Raw genomic sequence first — 20482 nt, 5'->3', positions numbered from 1 at the left:
GTTTCACCACTATAACATTTTTTGCAGAAGCATTCAAGTTTGTACACACCTGGGTAAGAGTTTATAGGAAGAGGAGGTTTATTTTTTGTGGTAAGAATATGTTGTAAATTTTTTGGTGATTTAAAGAGTGGTGTGTAACCTGCTTTTTTGAAAACTTTTTTCAACTTCGGGCTAATTCCTGGAATCCACGGTAAAGATTTTTTGATGAAATTATAATAATATTTTTTAAAGAAATTAATAAATGTTAAGTTTTAATATTTTGTTTTTTATTATGTAAATTTTCTTTGGTTTAGACGGCATCCACTCCCCCGGTGATGTCGGCTTTGGTGTGCGTCAGTGGCGGGTGACGGATCCAGGAATTTTAGAATGAGGGGAGAAGTGTTGAAACAATTATGTATTTTGTGTCACATTCGTATTTAAAAAAAAAAGTTCCTCTTTTTCTAGGATATTTTAGATTCTGGTGGGGATGAGGGGATGCTAACTCATTCCCCCATCTTGGTTCCGTCACTGGTGTGTGTACGTATATTTATATATCAGTAAATGTGTATATGTAAGTATATCTATATATCTGTATATGTTTGTATGCATGTTTGTGTATGTATGTAACAATATAAAGTTTTTAATACTTTATTAAGTCTTTTTTTTTCTCTTTTATTTTTGTTATGTTTTTGTCAATTTTGCTTTATATAGCCAATAATAAAAAACTTACAATGATAGAAAAATAACAAATATACCTGAATAAAGATCGCAAAGATCGCAAAGATCTTGTCGTCAGAACCTTAAATAAGCAGTTAACAAGAATAAGATAAATAAAAAACTAATAAACTTTTACAAAGTAGCAAAGTAAATCCTCCTCCGGCTAATAGCCATTGGACATGGGACATACATTGCAGAGTGGGCCAGAATTGTCTAAAAATAGCAAAACTATTTATGGGTTAGATATAGACTAATTATACGGTTTTTAAATTAGATTGGACATGTTGTATATCTAAATTAGGCAACTGCTGTCGGAGAATTCATATCTGGGCATACATGGTTTTTGGAAGTGGTGGTCATTTTATTGGTGGTCAAGGGTGGTTTTGAGATGTTCCGATGTTTTTCAACTATATGTCTAAATATAGGTAATTGCAGGTAGATTTGGTCATGGGTTGTCAATATGTTTTGGTAATTTTTATTCATTTTATGTACTAAAATTTTTTGATAATGTGAATATAAACAAATAACGATAAATAAGATTCTTTAATATATAAATAGAATATTAACATATTTTTTTATATATTAAAGAATCTATGTGATGACATACATCATACATCAAGAGCCCCTAGGCCTCCTCGGGTTGATTGGAGTCTTTAACTTTCACCTGATTCCTCCTTATACTGGTCATAATTAAATTAACTTGTTTTGGGCATAAGTATAAACAAATTATGATCTTAATAATATAAATTATGATGAAAATGCAAAGCATTTTCATCATAATTTATTTATTAAGATATATTTATAATAATAATAATTTATTAATAAATAAAAATAATTTATTAATAAGATATATTTATAATAATAATAAGATTATTTATAATAAGATCATAATTTATTTGAGGCCTGGAGAATTTTATTGAGTAGTTCTCTCTGTTGTTTTAGCCTAAAGCAAACACATTTAAAGTACAATTTTCTAGATGAAAAAGGGCATTTAAGAAAAATTATTTAGACGATTTTAAAATTAAAAGTACTAGATGATGTAGTTTTCTCGCTTTCAATAGAACGAGAAATTAAAAAACTTTCTTTCTCGTAAACAAACTAATTTTATCTCTTTACTAAACTAAACTCTTCTTTTTACATAGATTTGCATACATAAATACAAATAAATATGTTCTCTTCAGTGACGAATCCAACATTTATTGGTGTTTATGACAGCTAACTTCCAGACATGGAGCAAGCACTAAACATTTGCATGTTTATACTTATGTCATACAATGATGATTTGCGAGAAATTGCGATGATTGTAGGCTCGGAACAAATAAGCCCTAAAAATTTCGCCCCAACCCCCCTTCCCATCACCACCACCACCACAAACGTGAGGGCAACAAGTTGGAAAGATGTTTTTTGTACTATTCCTAACTAAACTTATAATCATCAATGAATTTCAAGTTTCATAATAATATCTCTCGGCGTTCAAAAATTATGATCATATAGAGTTTAAAACCCCCTCAATTTGAGGGCGTTACAAATTTTGTATAGTCATAATTTTTGAACGCTGAGAGATAATACTATGGAACCTAAAATTTATGGATGAATATAAGTCTAGGTAAGAATTGTACAAAAAATATTTTATCAACTTGTTGCCCTAACGTTTGGGGGTGAGGGGGAAGAAGTTTTGGGGTTTATTTGTTCCCAGCCTCCAAATCCTTATTTGTTGCCTCCTCCTTCATTAAATGTTCGATAACTATTTACATTAACATTAAAAGTGCTATCTAAAAATTTTTTTGATAAGATTTAAATGATTAAAACTGTTCTTTATGCGATTTTCTTCGGTTTTTAAAGCAAAATCTACAATTGGATTTCATTTATAATTAAAAGTCTAGTACCTAAAGCGCTCAGCTGAGCTCAGAAAATTTGGTTATAATATTTTGTCTATACATGATAGTATGATTTAAAGTAGATTACATGTGTAGACTAGTGTGGCCTAGTGTTTTTTTGCTTGTGTAAAGGTAAGTGTTAAAAAAATGTTGCGCATTTTATTGAAAAACACTTTGAAAAAAAAGTAGAAAAAATAAATTTTCGTAATTCTTCTTCTTATTTCAATATATGATGTCAATGGATTAATACAAACCTTTAACAAATTAAAATGTTGTAAAATTGTCTTGCTGGCCTTATATTTTATTTTTATATTTTTCACAATTTCACCATTTTATAAACAATATATTGCCATTTTTGTGGTAAAATTGATATACTCAAAAATCACAGTGCGGAAAAAATTATATCAGTTTTAGAGTGTTGGGAATCTCTAAATTACATTTACAAAAAAAAATTGCACCAATATAAAAATTGGTTTTGAAGAGTTTTGCTCACCTCTGGCCCACTGTGCATTGGATCAACGTTAATCAATATATATTGAATCAACGTTGGGTTATATACATTCAATCAAAGTTGCTTTTAAGTTGTAAAAACTTAAAAGCATTTGACCAATGTAACTGCGCAAGCTATTTTTATTTGCGTCGGTATTAATCATTTCTAAGATATAATTGCTAAATACATGAAATTGGATAAACACCGGATTTGCATCAGAAAAAACAGCCAACGTTCCCAATGGTTTTACAACATTGGAACAATATATGTATGCTAGCTGGGTAAAAATTATTCCATCGATTGTGTTAATATATTTTGTAAGGATTATGAAAGTGCAAGGCAGTAAAGATTCCAAGACCGAAACCAAGACCAACACATGAGTCTCACGGTATCTTTAGTCCAAGACTTAAGTTTCAAGAGCTACATCTCTGATTACCTAAAGTTTTAGGGTCAGAAGAATTTTTCATAAATTGTCAATATTTGCTACGTAACATATCATTAGCATTTATAAATCTGTCACTACATCTTAAAAATTTTATTTTGACACATTTGTCGTCTATTTTTAATATTTTTTAAAATATTCATATTTTAAATTACTTTTCAATTTGGTTTTTAATTGTTTGTTCAGTTAATAAAAGAATTAATTAGAATCCGTCAATAAACTATTTAACTTAAAATCTTTTCTTAAAATATGTTATTTAATTCATTATAAATATGTTAATTAGTTCATCATAAATGTATTTATTCTTTATAAATAACTCACAAATAACCCACATCACTCACAAAAATCACACATATGTTTTATACATACGCTTTTTGTTCATTTTTATGCTAGTATATCATATATACTACCAGGGTCGTCGCAAAAAGATCTTAAAGGTGGGGGGAGGGAGCTGAAAATTTCTGTTTTTTTGCAGACTAACGACTTAATAATAATAAAAAAGATTCTCGTTTAATGATATTTGCCAAGTGCTGCCAAAAAGATCCAATATTGGCCATTGCAGGTCCAAGTTTGCCGACTAATTTTTGAATAAAGTTTTCTTAGGAGGTTTTATATTTTTAAATTGTTATTACTTCATTTTATTAACTTTATATAATAATATTATTATTTATATAATATATAATTAAATGTAAAATGAAAGTAAAAAAAATCGGTTAACAAATATATATATATATATATATATATATATATATATATATATATATATATATATATATATATATATATTGAAAAATAAGTCACTTAAAATGTTCAATAACTAAATTATTATTTACTATTATATTAATTTTTAACATAATATAAATGTATATGATATAATTACTATTAGTTAGTACTTTATACTAAAGTAATATTTACTATTTTTAACTATTGAAAAGTAATGAACCAATATTATGTTTAAGTAAATAGTAACTAATTATGAACATTAAAAACATTTCTAGACTATATGGTGTGGTAAAACCAAAAAAGTTTTAAACATATTATAATAAGTTTTAAAGTTATTCATTGAAATATTTAAAAAGTATATATATATTTTTAATAAAGTTATCACTTTATTAAAGACTTATACATTAACTACTAAACATTTATATACGACTACTAATCAAGTTTGTATACTATTTGCATTTGTTTTTTGTTTTTTTAATTTATTGTTATTATAACGCTGAAAAGTTGGTTGTGCTGCAAGTAGGGTTGCCATTATCACTGTATTTTTCTGTAAGAGAACGCAATAAAAATTTTAATTTTAATTTATTTAGTTTGGCGCTTTCCTTCGTGAAAAAAAGCCAATGGTCATGTTTATAAGGTACCTAGGTAAAGTGCTTCTCACGGTACGGGTCACTTTTATTTTTATAAGTCAAATGTAAAAATTAATACACAACTTTTTCAGTAATTATTTTTGCGCATACTTTTATAGTATTGATCCCCAACCCTCGAGAGTTAGCCCTCCCAAAAAAACTTTCACCAACATAAATTGTGGCCATTATAAATATTGTTGCATAAAAAACAAACGTAGTAATTGGCAACTGTATTTCCATTTTTGCAAGCAATGATAATTTGCAATAATATTGCAAATTATCATTGCTTGCATAAATCCAAATACAGTTGCCAACTACTATGTTTGTTTTTTATGAAGCAATATTTATAATCGCCACAATTTTTGATGGTGCATGTTTTTTTTGGGAGGACTAACTCTCGAGGGTTGGGGATCAAAACTGTAAAAGTATGCGCAAAAAAAAATTACTGAAAAAATGGTGAATTAATTTTTGCATTTGGCTTATAAAAATAAAAGTGACCTGTACCGTGAGAAGCACTTTATCTAGGTACCTTATAAACATGACCCTTGTCTTTTTTTCACGAAGGAGAGCGCCAAACTAAACAAATTAAAATTAAAATTTTCATTGCGTTCTCCTACAGAAAAATACAGTGATAATGGCAACCCTATGCATATTAAATATGCATGCTATTTGCTTTTATAAATACAAATGCCATTAGTATTTATAGCTATAGTTATAATTCCTTTTTACGTAGATTTTAACAAAACATTCGAAACAATAAGTTATTATATTTGTTTTTAATATGGTTTAACGTAAATAAAACGGACGTTTTTTCAAACCATGAAATCTAATGATCTAGTTTATATGATAATGGAGATATAAAAACGCTTTGTTATTTAAAACGAAAAAAATTTGTTCTTTACATAAAGTTAAAAATTTCTAGATATTGGATGTAAATTTTTAAAATTTTCTGTAGATCTTTTTTTGAGTAAAATTGTTTGCGACGCTAAATCTTAAAGTTTGGTTCAACATTATAACGCGTTTGAAATTTAGTGAACTTGCTAAACTAGGTGTCAAAACTTTTACATATTGATTTACGCATTTTACTTGAATAACTAAGAACTCTTGCACCGAGACTCGTTTGCACATTAAAATTGGAATATTTATGCATTTAATATTATTTTTCGTCCGGCTTCATCATCAACAAATTATTTGTGGTTAAGTCACTGACGATTATTTGTAAACTTAAGGGTTATTTTTTTGTAACTTGCTTTGTAACATTTATACTTTACACAAGTTAGTGTGCCGCCCGCTACCATTTTCAACTATAATTTTCATAACCCGCAGATAAGATTATAAAAAGAGCGTTGATTGATATATAATGAGAAAGAGTAAGTACATATCTGTGATATATACTTTAAAGAGTAGTTTATATTATACCGCAGTTCATCTTTTATAAAATGTTTTAGTTTAAAATCTATTTGGGTTACATGCTATTTTTATATGTTTAACTTGCTAGTTACAAAACTATTAACATAAATATGTTATTTACAAAACTATTAGTTTATTAAGTAATGCTTTAATATGTAAGTTTTTGTCGGAAAATTTTGCATATTTAAACTATAAGAATAGAAATTTAAGTTAATGAATTAAACACATGATTTAAACTCTACTTCTGCGCCTGATTTACATAAATTTATTTATTGAACATAAAAATTTATAGTTGCATACAGTTTCTACTTCAAATTACTGTAAAATAAAACTTTAATAAAGGTTTTTTAAAAAAATGCAATAAATAATGAGTCTATCCTAATAGTATATACAATACTATGTATAATAACTATATATGTGCTTAAAAGAATAATATTATATAAGTAGAACATCACTTATCAAACTTTTTATTAATAAACTAATCAGAAATCTGATGAGTCTTTATTGATAAAACACAGTGTAAAATAAAAAAAGTTTGATAAAAGTGATTTTCTATTGATATATATATATATATATATATATATATATATATATATATATATATATATATATATATATATATATATATATATATATATATATATATATATATATATATATATATGTATATATATATATATGCAAAACACAATATTTTTAATTCTTTATGTATTTTCTAGCTACCATATTTTCAAATAATTTACTTTGAAATTCTGGTTTATAAAAGTTAAATTCAAAGAAATATAGGCAAAATATTTAAAAATAAGAATTAGACTCACTATTTACACGATACTTGTACGCCTGATTGCTATTCATTTTTTGATAAAAAGTTTTGTTGTATTCAGTTTCTACTTAAAATTAATAAAAATATAATTTTAGTAAAGATTATTTATAAAAAAATCAAAAGTTTTTAGTATAAAGTGTATTTTAGTAGTATATACAATAATATAAACTGCAACAACATAAATTTATCTAGTTTTTATTTTTCTAGTTTTTTTTATTATTATTGTCATTATTATTATTGCTACTACTATTATTTCTACTACTATTAATATTGGTTATTTACTGTTTTATAATATGTTATTTTATATATAAGTCAAATATTTTAGAGTGTTTTAAAAAAAGAGTGCTCAGTGTTCTTAATGAACAGAGCAGTAATAAATTAATATAAAAATACTTATCTAACTTGAGCTATGTATATGAATATATGTATATGTATATATAATAATCTTTAAACATAATATAAGAACAATTCCATGGTGTCAGACCTGACATTCAGACATGTTTATTATTTTGTTATTAAATCAAGATGTTTTTGCTAATATACTTCCATTGTTAATACAATGGTGGTGTGTCCTATTAATCATGTTATCATGATTTTTTTATTTACAATACTGGCTGTGTTGTAACTCAAATCACATGGTGTTAGGTGTAATGGCGTAAAATTCGCTGAATTGCACCCTTCATCACTCTAAATGCAAATTCTGTGAAAGTAAGGACAATACTGCTTAAATATTTATTGACCACTCTTACTAAAATACATAAAATTCATATTATGTGTTTATTTGAACCATTCTTAACTACTGCATCGAATACAGCTAACTAAATTAATAGTGTTAGATGTCACATAAAAGTGTCAGATGTGACAGTCTGCCATTACATATTACTGCCATTGCATAACTGCAAATGTGCACCAAAAAAACATCACTATGAACAAAATTATGAAATCAAAACCAAAAACTCTCAATTTTGATAATGTTTTCTGAAGTTTAAGATGCATCCAGGTCCTCATCAAACTTATAATGATCTCATTGTCAATAACAGGGGTTGACAAGACCCTCGCGACATCAGTTTTAGGCAACCAACTTTTGTCTGGTTTAGTTGGCTTCACAAACATGCCCAACCACTTTCTGAGGAATGAAACTTTAACATCATCCTTATCACATGTTTTTATGACCCCAACATAGTTGACCTGTTTTCGTTTTGTAGCAACTTTTGCCAGCACATACAGGCCGACTGAAAACTTGGCCTGTTGAGCTGAAACGCCAACACTGGCATCAGTTTTGCTGTTACCAGCACTACTGGTTATGCGTGTCTCTGACAGCTCCACTGTTCCTTTTCCTAAATTAAACAGTGTTTGTTTTATGTCACTGAAATATCTTTTGCAAGCAATTATGTAAAGTTGCTGCACTTGAAGGTAGTGAAATGATTGTGTCTGAGGCAAAGATTTGATGTTTTCCTATCTGGCTTCTAGCATCTCCTTTTTATGTTCTATTTCATCTGGAGAGATAAGCACTAGTTGCAAGCTTGATGCAGCAGCCTTGGCAAATTCATATAATGAGTTGGCATTTGTAACAATTACTTTACCTGCTAGCACTCAGGACCAAACAATGCATTTTACTGTTCCTCCCACCCCCCTTTTCCTTGGCTGGTGGCAAAGAAATTCCAGACAAGATGTTTCAACAGGTACTTCTGTTGAAAAGGTAAGATTTATAAACAAAAACTTATGTTTGAAATGGGAAGCTGTACCCTTTGAGAAGTTTTCGACACTGGGTGAGTTGTTTTGATGTGATCAAAAATAATCCTAAGAAATTTTAAATAACTATAACTATTGTGCCAGCAACCCAGATAACACATGTGAAGACTATTATTTGCTGATAGTGGGTTCTTTGGATTTCATCCTGATATTGTGAGGTGTAGATTTCGGAGAAATGAACTTGTACAAGAGCTGAAATCTTGGAGACTGAAGACTGCATGTTTTGGAATGCTCCACTTTGTTTTCTTTTGATGAAACTGTGTGCCAAAAATAGCTGTAGCTATTGCTTTATTGTATTGATAGTGTTACACTGTCTTCGTGCCATCTCTGTCCCACGCAGTGACAATCTTTTTTGTTTCTTCTTCTCTCGATCACAATTAGTTTTATTGCACCATGTACCATGTGCATTTTTGCAATTAGTTTCAAATATTATTAAAACTTGGTCAAGAAAAACTCAAATTCAAGCTAAAATGCTAACCTCTTTGCTTCAAAGTGAATTTAAGTGAACTGTAAACCAGAAATTGAAAAGTTGATATTTAGAATTTAACTTTTGTTTACATAAATCTGCTTGTTTACATAGAATATTGAACAACTGAATAGTTAAACATATTACCATAGGCATAAAGTATTTAGATTCAACTACATAGAACATTCATTTGAGCAACAGTACCACTTATGCCAGATTGAAATTAAACAATTTCAAGCTTGTCATGTGTGACATAGTCACATCTGACACCGTAATATCTGCTATACATGTAGATATTTTACCACAAAAAAATTTACCTATACACTACCCTCACAGAGTTAACTTTAAACATGAGTCAGTATCTTTCAGTGTCAAGTCTTATGGCTGGTAAAAAACTTTTATAATAAAAAGTGTCAGACATAATGGTATAGTTGTACTATAATTTAACTGTGCATTATAAAGCATAGAAGAGCTAGAACATGACTAACTTTCTATATTTAGAGTCACAAGTGAACCAGTTTTATTTTGTAACTAGCAGTTAAAGGTACAGTATCATATAGCAACTTGCAACAGAACTATGAGTATTCAACATAGTTACCAAAATAAATTTGCTACATAGATAACACTTCTTTTTTAAAAAATTTTGGCAATTTACCACAAAGATATAATAAATTCAATGTCAGAACTGAAAACTGCAGTCATCTACCTTTTGATACCAAATTTATTGGGGTTTATTAAAAGTTAATTTTGTACATCATGGTTGATGTTTTGATGGAATTGCACATCATACTATTTATTTTACTACTACTATTTATACTATATCCTATTTATACTATACTATATATTTATCATACTATTTATTTCTTTTTTTATGTGATATTTCGGCTTATATAGCGAGAGCCATTATCAAACTAATAAAAACTAATAAAATTTGGGTTTCACTTGTTTGATAATAGCTCTTGCTATATAAGCTGAAATCTCAAGTAAAAAAAGAAATAAATAGTATGATACTGTATCTAAAGTTTTAATCAACTATAGAATTTATAGTTGATTATTATTACAATATATATAATATGAACTTTGCAATAAGTTTTAACAGATAGATGACCACCATTTGCATAACATGCATGCAGTGCATAACGCCATTTGCATAACACCATGCAGTGTTTCAGGCTTTATTGTCCTGTTCTCAGCTACAATGTTGTGCTTTAGATGCTTTATCGTTTGAGGTTTGTACACATACACTCTTTTTTTGAGATAACCCTATAGAAAATAATTTGGTCATCAAAATTTTCACTTAAGAATGAAATTAATTGTGGCAGGGGCTGTGTATGCTGTTGCTCCGTCTTGCTGGAACTAATGGTTTTCTACAGGGTGTACAAAGTTATTAATCATAGCATGATACCTGTGATTTTTAATTTAGACAATCCAGACTTTTTAATCTATATAATTGTTTTACTTTATTTCTCCCTAAAGCCAAGAGGATTACTACAGTCAAGAAATTTTTTTAAATTGCTATTACAACCCATTAAGCAACCATAGCACTGTCCAATGACACAGTCCAATGCTCTATACTGGAAAGCTTTGACAAATAAGACCATATGGTTTCTTGAACTGTGGTAGCAAGGACGTTGATTCCGTCTAACACTGTTAAATATTAGATATATACTAGTGCCATGTTGAGCATGGATGATGTTAATTCTTCAAGTGTTCATTTATGAGGCCAAATAAAGAGCCCTTTGTTACAGCTGGATGATTAGCAGGAGAGAGGCAATTTCATAGCTTCTTGCAAAGGGCACAATGCACTACATGTGCTTAAAAATATTAAGCATAAAAAACTAGTATTACCATAACTTTGTTTAATTTATCTTTTACAAAATTTTGTGATCTTTGAAGTAACCTTTCACCTGTTGATAATTACTTCTTGCTAAACTGGCTTGACCTAATTGCTAAGAAGTTATAAATGAAATCTTTCCCTTATGGGATTATCTTTTACGTCTCATAGAAACTTTGTATCCAATTATTTGCAAAATTAGTATCTGCTAAGCTTGCCTTATTTTATCGTATTTATTGTTTTCTTACATCCGATTACATTCTCTACCTTTATAAACTTATTCGTACTTTATGGGATACTATTGCAAATTTTAGACTGTTCTTTCTAATGGTGTTTTTTTCTTTAGGCATGGTCCAAAGACACATTGTGTTGCAGTTCCTCTAGCTTCCAAGCTTTAGCCTCTGTTTCATCAATAAAAGGTTTCATCTTTTTATCTCTTCTACATATACTACCATGATTGCTACTCAAGTTTTTTTCTACTATTCTTTCATCTTATAATCATTTTTCTCGTTATCTTTTATCTTATAATCTTATTTCAGTCCAATTCTTGAAAAAAAAATTCCTTGTTATCAAAAAAATGAATTTAATTGTTATCTTTTAAATTAAAATCAAACCTAAATTAAGATATGATTTTCTTGGGATATTTTTACTAATATCAATCAAAAAATAAAATATACAAAGTTACTTTAATAGAATTTTTTGCATATAGAAGTTTTTATGTATTATAAAAATATTTTTTGACATTAATCTAATTATTAAATTATGATTGGTTCTTTGTTGTTACATCCACTTATGAATGGTTGTTTGTTGCAACACATACCTAAAATATTTTTTTAATTTTAATTATTATCAAAAATTTGAAACAATTAAGTAAAGTGTTTCAAGTTTTTTTGAAATATTTAACAATAATTAATTATTAATATATGAACTTGTTTTGGATTTGTATTCACTTTAATCTATTTGTAAATCTATTTGTATACACTATGTAACTTATTTAAATCTGAACAGATTTTTTTGACAGATTGTTGACTTTTCTTTAATTTTTCAAATATATTTGAATTATTAGGTTTGCTTTCGTTTTTTAATTTTTTTTTTTTTTTCATATTTTTTTTTTAATCTTTGACTGTGAAGTTTTTGAACTGGATTAAGTTAATATCTTTTCTGCTAGCAGAGGAAAGTAAACAAACTTTTTTGTTTGTTATAACACCATTTATTGATTAAATGTTTCTGTTGTCTTTTTATACTTATCAAGTTTTTAAAGTAATTTTTTTTTAATTTAAAATGAGTAGCAAACTTAATTTAAATTTTAAAAAGCTCACAAATGTATAAAGTTTAGTAGGTGAACTAACTAAATTTTTTTTACCCTTATATGCTAGAAACATTATGACACTAACATTTTTGTGACAGTATATTACCATATTACCATTACAGCAACATTACAATGCTAGTAACAATACAAGGACATAACTATTCTAATAACATTGCAATACTAGTATATACATTGACTGAGGGTGTACATTAGGTTAGCACTAAATTACTTTTGGAAAATGCTTTTCTCCCTGAATATTTTTTATATATTAAACTAATTCCAAGTTTCAAATAACCTATTAACATGCTCAGGGGTATTTTTTTTTTGTGCAATTTTTAAAAAATAATAAATTTGAAATTTTTTATAGTTTTTGTCTTTTGAGACCCAGGTGGAACATTTTTTTAATTATATTTGGGATATGTCTGATATTTAAAGGTCTTTACCTTCCCCTCAAAATAATTTTTATAAGAAAAATTTTCGAAACTTAGTTGTACTTTATTATTTCTATATATATATAGTGTGTGTATATATATATATATATATATATATATATATATATATATTTGTTATTTCACCTCTCCAAGGCTGAGAAGGCCACTACAGGTGAGGAGGCTACTTAATTGTGGTTATAACCCTCTCTCAACTCTATAACTTCAAAACAAGGACCTTGAAGAACAAGGCTGTTGCGCGGAGAAACAAGTTGAATATAATATATATATATATATATATATATATATATATATATATATATATATATATATATATATATATATATATATATATATATATATATATATATATATATATATATACATATATATATATATATATATATATATATATATATATATATATATATATATATAGATATATATATATACATATATACATATATACATATATACATATATACATATATACATATATACATATATACATATATACATATATACATATATACATATATACATATATACATATATACATATATACATATATACATATATATATATATATATATATATATATATATATATATATATATATATATATATATATATATAGACACACACACACACACACACACACAAACATAAATATATTTATATACATTAAGATTGGCATGGTGCTAATATTTTCTTCACTTTAATTTTATAAATGTCAACTTGAATCTTGACATTTTTTCAAGGAAATAAATAGGGAAACAATAATAACTAATCATTCTTATTATTTTTATAAGAATTTTTATAAGATTACTATTGTTGTTGTTGTTGTTGTTGTTGTTATTATTGTTGTTGTTATTATTATTTATAATTATTTTTGTGGGATTAAATATTTTGTTTTAAACCATTGTAAACATTAATAAACATAACTATTTATATTTAGATTAGGTAGTGACATATTTGAAATGACATAGTTGTACATTGTAATGCCACAAACTGAACAGCTGCTTCTTCCTCCACAGAACCTGACATTTACATCAAAGATTAACAACTCTTCAAAAGGTTACCAAAAATATAATTTTAAAAAAGCTGTGTTATTTATGATAATTTATGATTTTTATGCAATTTAATAAAAAAAGATTATTATATAAACTTTTGACATATCAAAATCATATTAGTTTTATGTCTGAAACCAGTATTGTATATTCATGCATTTAAAAATAAAAAGTTTTATTATTAAATGCAACAAACAATGTACAATAGTTAGCATTCTATATTTAGGAATTAAAATCAAATTATGTAATATCAAGTTATCTACAAAAAACAACTTTTTTATCAACTCATTTAGGTTACAATATCATGTATACCATTCTCCTCGTTTTTTCTTGAAAGATTTGTAAAGTTTACTATGACTGCATAAAGATCTAAGGAATATGTTGTTGTTTGACTGGAAAAATCAGTTTTCGAGTGTTGTTTAAAGCCAATTATTTGATTGGAAGCCTCCCCTCTCCCTTTATAGTCCTGAAAAACTAATCCTGACAAACACCAATATAATTTACATTCTCGAGACATTTATCTAAATTATGTGCCTTGTTTTAAATAAAAACGGCTTAGCCCATTAGCTTGTTGTGATTTTGATGTCATAAAGTTATCTTTATTTTTTTATTATTTAAGGACATTAACTTTTTTAAACTGCGACAATAAAATAAATTACCACAAGACAAGTTTATTTTACTAATACAGAAAAGAAAATCTAGAAGTGTCATTTTTTAAATGTACATATTGTGGAATGTTTATTTTGTTCAAATTTTATGAAAAAAAGTTATGCTTTTTTTTTTTGTGACAAAGATTAAAGTTTCTAAGTATCATTTATTAAAAAATATATACCATTGCGCTTTTATTTGCCTTAAGATGAAAAGGTTTAAGGTACACTTTATGAATATTTTTTGATGCAGTGTTATAAGTTATAACATGTTTACAAGAAACTTAATTCTTTGTAAAAAATAGAAAAGGAGGGAAAATAAATGAGAGAAAAAAATCTACTTTTTTTAAAAGAAGTTTTCTTTTTTGATAAAATCAATCATTATAACAAAACAAACAAAATTTAAAACATTAAAAGTGGCACTAATATAAAATAGAATTTAACTATTTTTAGCTAATTTTTTTTTTCTTTTTTTTTTTTTTTTTTATATATTGGTTAATTATTTTTGTTATTGTTTTGAGAAATATTTTTGTTATTGTTTTGTCTAAATAAATATTGTTGCTCTTGCAATGTGATAAATAGAAAACTTTTTACTATGTTTATTTTACAATTTTTTTTATTAATATAATATATGCCTATAACATCATTTTTTCTTTTCCTGAACATTTTGGAAAGATTAATAAAAAAAGATTCCTTTGTTTTTTCTTAAGTTATTACATTTGTAAATAGTGAGAATATCAAATTTAATTGTCATGCAAACTTTTTTATGTAATCATCATTCAAACTTTATAAGTGGTTTTTATAACTTTAATTGCTTCTTTTATCTTACTGCTTAAATGATTTCTTTAGACTTGTTTAAATATTTAAAAAATGATAAAAATGGCTAACGTGAACTGGCTTACTGATTATGTTATATGGCTTAGCGCGTATGTAAATGGAATGCCAGTTTATGCTTTAAAACAAGGCTTGAGATTACATAGATTGCCATCATTGTGGAAGAAAGTATCAGCTCTTTATTTTAATATCATCAATATCAAAAAAAAATTTACCTACCTTCCAACACTCAATATTTTGGCATAGTCATTTTACAAGATGCTTGTAGTCATATCATTGAAAAGTTATTCACATAAAACCTTTTGCTTTAAAATACAAGATGTATTTTGAAGCAAAAGATTTTTCATAAAATTTGAATAAAATCTCAAAAAAAAATTTTATAAACCTCTAATTAGAATCAGCAGCAGCAGAAATACAAGACAAAAAGTCTTCTAATTGTTTCGTAAAGCTTGGTCATAGTGTGTTATGCCTTTGCTTTTAATCTCTGTTATAGCTTTAGTACACACTAGTGTACAAGTTGGTGATTTTGTGCAGTTTGTGATGTTGATGTTTACATATTAATAAGTTTTTTTTTTTTTTTTTTTCAAAGTACTCCAACAGATTTCGTATTACTAAAACCTGATTAGTTGCTTTTTAAATGTTACTTTGCACAACTTCTAGAGGAAGATCATCCCAGTATTTGACTTTTAACAGAAATAGCAGTTATATTATATTTTCTGCTGCATATCCTCTTTGATATGTTTAACTACTTAACCATAAATATGATAAATGATTTTTCTTTAACTCTGGTTGTGAACTTTTTTTTTTTTTTTTAAATAATAATTCACAACCTGTAATCTGTAATCATTTTCTTCCTGTATTCTTTATTTTTTGTTTCTTTTATTTTTTAAAAATGAAAGATTTTCTTTAATATTTAACTTTTCTTTTGTTAAATAGACTATAACTTTAAAATATCTTTTGCTCTATATATACCAACTCTTACAACATATCATATGTTATACAGCTCCACATATATAAGAAAAACATTTATCATTTGTCTTGCTCTAAACTCTAGTTTTTGTTCTTTGTTGTTTCAATTCAATCTTTCGATTTAGTTTTTGTTATTGTGCCATAAGCAGACATTTTCTATAAAGTTTTTTAGAATTTTTGTAAATTTTTATTTTGAGAATTTTGATTTCAGAAGTTATACTGTATCCTTATCTAACTATCCTGTTTTATAACTGTTCTAAAACTGGTAAGCTACATACCAATAGAAGCTGAAAATAAACATGTTTTGAAATATATCACATATTAAAGTAGAGACAAAGGTCTTCTAACTGATATAAACATAGTATAAAGTATTGTTGTTTTTTGTTTTTTGTTTTTCCTATTTGTATCTAAAAATTCAATATTTAGTTATTTTTCTATAATCATAAATGTGCAAAATTCAATCATTTTATTAGTTGATAACAAAAAATAATTAAGCTTAACATTATTCAAAAGTAAAAAAGAAGTTAAAAATTTGCAAGTATTTTAAAAATTATTATATAAAGCACTTAGAGTGGTCACAATCATTTTTTTTTACACCTTTATGACCTTAATGAAATGTAAAACAGCTTTAAATGATAGTAGTAGTTTTAGAAATTTTTTTCCTCACTATCTACAAACAAAAAAATTGATTACGCAATGAGATGTTGTTATTTAGACTTTTAATTATAGTCAAATCAAGACATCTGATAACTTTTTTTGTATTTGAAAAATTTAAATTTTCTTAATAATTTATTAGTTATTAAAGATCTTTTAGTTTTCGTTGAATTTGCTGTTTTATTGTTGTTGTTATTTTTGTTAGTATTTATGAACATTTAAGAAAGAAAAAAATTAAGAATATTATTAAGCTGACTTGCCCAAGGATAATGGAATACACAGTCCTCGGAATTAGGGTCAGCATTTGGCAATGCCGACCTGAATTTAAAGAATTGAGGTCTGCAAAAAATCACTGACTTTTTTCTATGTTTATGGTAACCGCTTTGTCTCTATTATTAGCAAAGCACAGTTTGAGGTCGGAAATAAATTGTCGACCTCATTTTTTCTAATTCCGAGGGTTGCATGTAAGTAAGTTTTGCATTAGGTTCAAATTTTAGCATTCAATAGCTTTAAATTTTTTGCTAAAGTAATAAAATTTGGTTTCTGCAAAGATATGTGCTGCATGTAAATAAATACTATGTGTATAGTGTTAATTTAAATTTTAAATTTTAGTTTTATGTGTCTTTATTCAAGTAATTTGAAAAATGCAATTATTTAGGTTCTCCAGATCGAGCTGCATCACCTGGTTTTTCTAGAAATGATGACATCCGTTGTAGCACTGGTTCTATGAAAGGAAAAAATGTGGCAAGTTCAAACATTAAAGATACCAGTTCCATCGGGGCTAGTTCTAGTCGTGGAGGTTCTCAAAATTTTGATGAAACAGACTCGAGTGCTGCAGCACCTACTTCTGTTCATAACTTAATTAAAGGATTTCAAGCTAAGATGGTTAATGGAGCTCAAAAGTCTCTTCCATCACAAACATCAAATCAAGACTTGAATTACAAAACTCCTGGTTATGTTGTTGAACCAGTTCAACTTGAAAGGAAGAGTTCAAAACGAAAGTTATCTATTCGTCAAAAAAAAAATAAGATGACAGCTGATGATGCTCGGTTCAGTATTTTGCAGTCCTTAGGAATGTCTGCATATTCTGGAAATGATAACCGAAAGAGTAATAAAAACTTTGCATATTTTGATGTCCAAAGTTTGTTTTTTAAACTTGAAGTTGTTTCATCTTTTGAAGAAGGAGGTGCTTACATAAAAAAATTGACTGGAGCCTCAGCAGCTTCTGCTCGCAATAACCAAGGAAGTATAAAAAGTGATCAAAGTGTCACTGAATTCGGAAAAACAGTTGAGCGTGTTGAATCAGTACTAGATGATGGGGATAATAATGGAAATGATTTATTACTTAATTGTCCTTTCTTTCGTAATGAGATTTCACATCCTATCAACAAAGCCAACTCTGATGATCATATCAAAGATCTTGGTAGTATCAAAGATGTTCGTAATATAAAAGATGTAACAAAACTAATATCCATGTTTAATCGTAACCTTGTGTTTGATAAATTTAGTTCTAATTATGACAAAAAGCGAAATTTTCGCAAGCGTGAATTGTTATACTCTAGCAATGACATACTTTTGGAAGAATTAAAGGATGATTCCAGTTTTTTTACTTGGGATGAACCCAATGTTTCAGAGCCACAAATATTTGAGTTTGAACATATTGATCGTGGAGCTATGTACTACAGAGAATTTTTTAGTGAACAAGGTACTTTTTCTTTTAGTAGTTGTTCTGAGTATTGCTAAATTAAAGAAAAAATATTAATAATTAGAAAAACTAACTTTATTATTTGTAGAGCATACCAATCTCTTTGGAATAGATAAGAATTATGGACCTATTGCAATATCAATAGTTCGTGAGTTGCTGACACAGATGGTTTTAGGTCATGATGTTGGCAGTGAAAAAAATACAAAAAACAAATATCAATATAGAATTATATTAAGGACAAGCGATGTATTTTTTTGTTATTATTATTATATATGTATATTTAACTGTTTTTATTGTTATAATGTTTTTTAACTCTAAAAATTGTACTAAAAATATTGACTTCGGTATTTAGTTACAAGCCTTAAGAATATCTGTTCTTGAGAATTCCATACCATCATCGTCTCGCCACAATTCAAGTCGCCCTCTGCCATTAAAAGATATATTGGAGTATTGTTTTCCTGAAATACAAATATCTTGTCTTCGTTATTCATTACCAGATGTAAAGGTATGTAATTTTTGTTACTTAAATGAATGTTATATTGAATGTTTTTTTAAAGACTTTGTGAAGTGTTATAATAATAGTATAGGAAACTTTCATTCTTTTTTGTTAGTTTTTATTTCTAGCCTTATTCTACTCCATGTTTTCACCTTCTTGTGCAGCTAATCGGAATAGTTTTTTTTCTCTTTTTCACAAGAACAACCCTTAAAAACAACCCTTGAAAATAAATGCCTTTTTATTGTTGCACATAACAAATGTAAAAATCTTCTCTCTGATGCTAATCTTCATTATTTCTAGTTTACTAAATCTTGCATCTACTCTCGAAAGTTGGAAAGACTTTTAGAAAATCTTCAACAGTGTCATTAACAAATGTATGTTGAACATTTTAGCTCCAATTAATGGGTCTGATATTAATTCTCAGATGGATAAGACTAAACTTTTTGCAAACAACTGTTCTTTTAATTCGACTCCTAAATCTTTTGGCTAAACTCTTCATGCCAGTTAAACAGGTTAACCCATTGTTAGACATCCAAATCACTCCAGCTTCTGTTGCTAAAATCAATTCTCAATAAAACTCTTCTAAGGCTTATAGTCTAGACAACATTCCTGTCATAGTCTTATGAGAGTGTTTCTAGAACCCTCTTCAATTCTCTTTGAACTATTTAATAAGCATCAATTGTCAAAAAATGTACTAGCATGTGTCCTGTCTGCAATTTTTTTTTGGAATTTAATAATTTTATAAAAAGAAAACTATATAAAATAATAATGAAACTATATTTCGAAAAGTGCCAAACTTTGTTTTCCACGTTCTCTAATATTAGTTAGAACATAAGAAAATTGTGCGAGTGTTTAAATGCTTGTACAATTTGCTTAGTCTAATTAATAATAGAAAATACAGATTTTTCTTATTTAATTTTTCTTATTTTCTTCAATTTTCTTATTTAATTTTTGTTTACATAAAATACGAAAATACTATTTATTTTTTTTTTACAAATTTTATATAAGGATTTAGAGATAGAACTAAATTTGTCAAAAAAAACTGTGACCGACCTTGTTAAGAAGCATTACAGCTCACATTTTACGTATGCGTCCAGTAGTTTTTTGTTAGGCAAAAATTTTTTTATTCTAAAATACTTAAATTATATTTTAATATAATTTAATATATTTTTAATTTTTTATTTACAAAATTAATTACTTAATACACTTTACAAAATTAATTAAAATA

General features: G+C 26.9%; 1 protein-coding gene across 4 annotated transcripts in view; it reads left to right on the top strand.

The window, feature by feature from the left end:
- Positions 1-5515: 5515 nt before the first annotated feature.
- LOC100209333 (signal-induced proliferation-associated 1-like protein 1) overlaps positions 5516-20482 on the top strand; it is a 74263-nt gene continuing 59296 nt past the window's right edge. For 2 of the 4 annotated variants that reach the window (XM_065799023.1, XM_065799022.1), the window contains exons 1-4: positions 5541-6227; positions 17712-18758; positions 18847-19004; positions 19111-19263. In XM_065799023.1, the coding sequence (XP_065655095.1) occupies positions 6218-6227; positions 17712-18758; positions 18847-19004; positions 19111-19263 (1368 nt within the window). In that variant the 5' untranslated portion in view covers positions 5541-6217. Of the gene's footprint in view, positions 6228-13837; positions 13957-17711; positions 18759-18846; positions 19005-19110; positions 19264-20482 lie in introns of all 4 variants that reach the window. The other 2 variants (XM_065799020.1, XM_065799021.1) reach the window with 2 other exon arrangements.

This window comes from Hydra vulgaris, chromosome 06 (assembly GCF_038396675.1).
Source record: "Hydra vulgaris chromosome 06, alternate assembly HydraT2T_AEP".
Taxonomy (NCBI): Eukaryota; Metazoa; Cnidaria; class Hydrozoa; order Anthoathecata; family Hydridae; genus Hydra; species Hydra vulgaris.
This window is presented reverse-complemented; position numbering and strand designations above follow the sequence as displayed.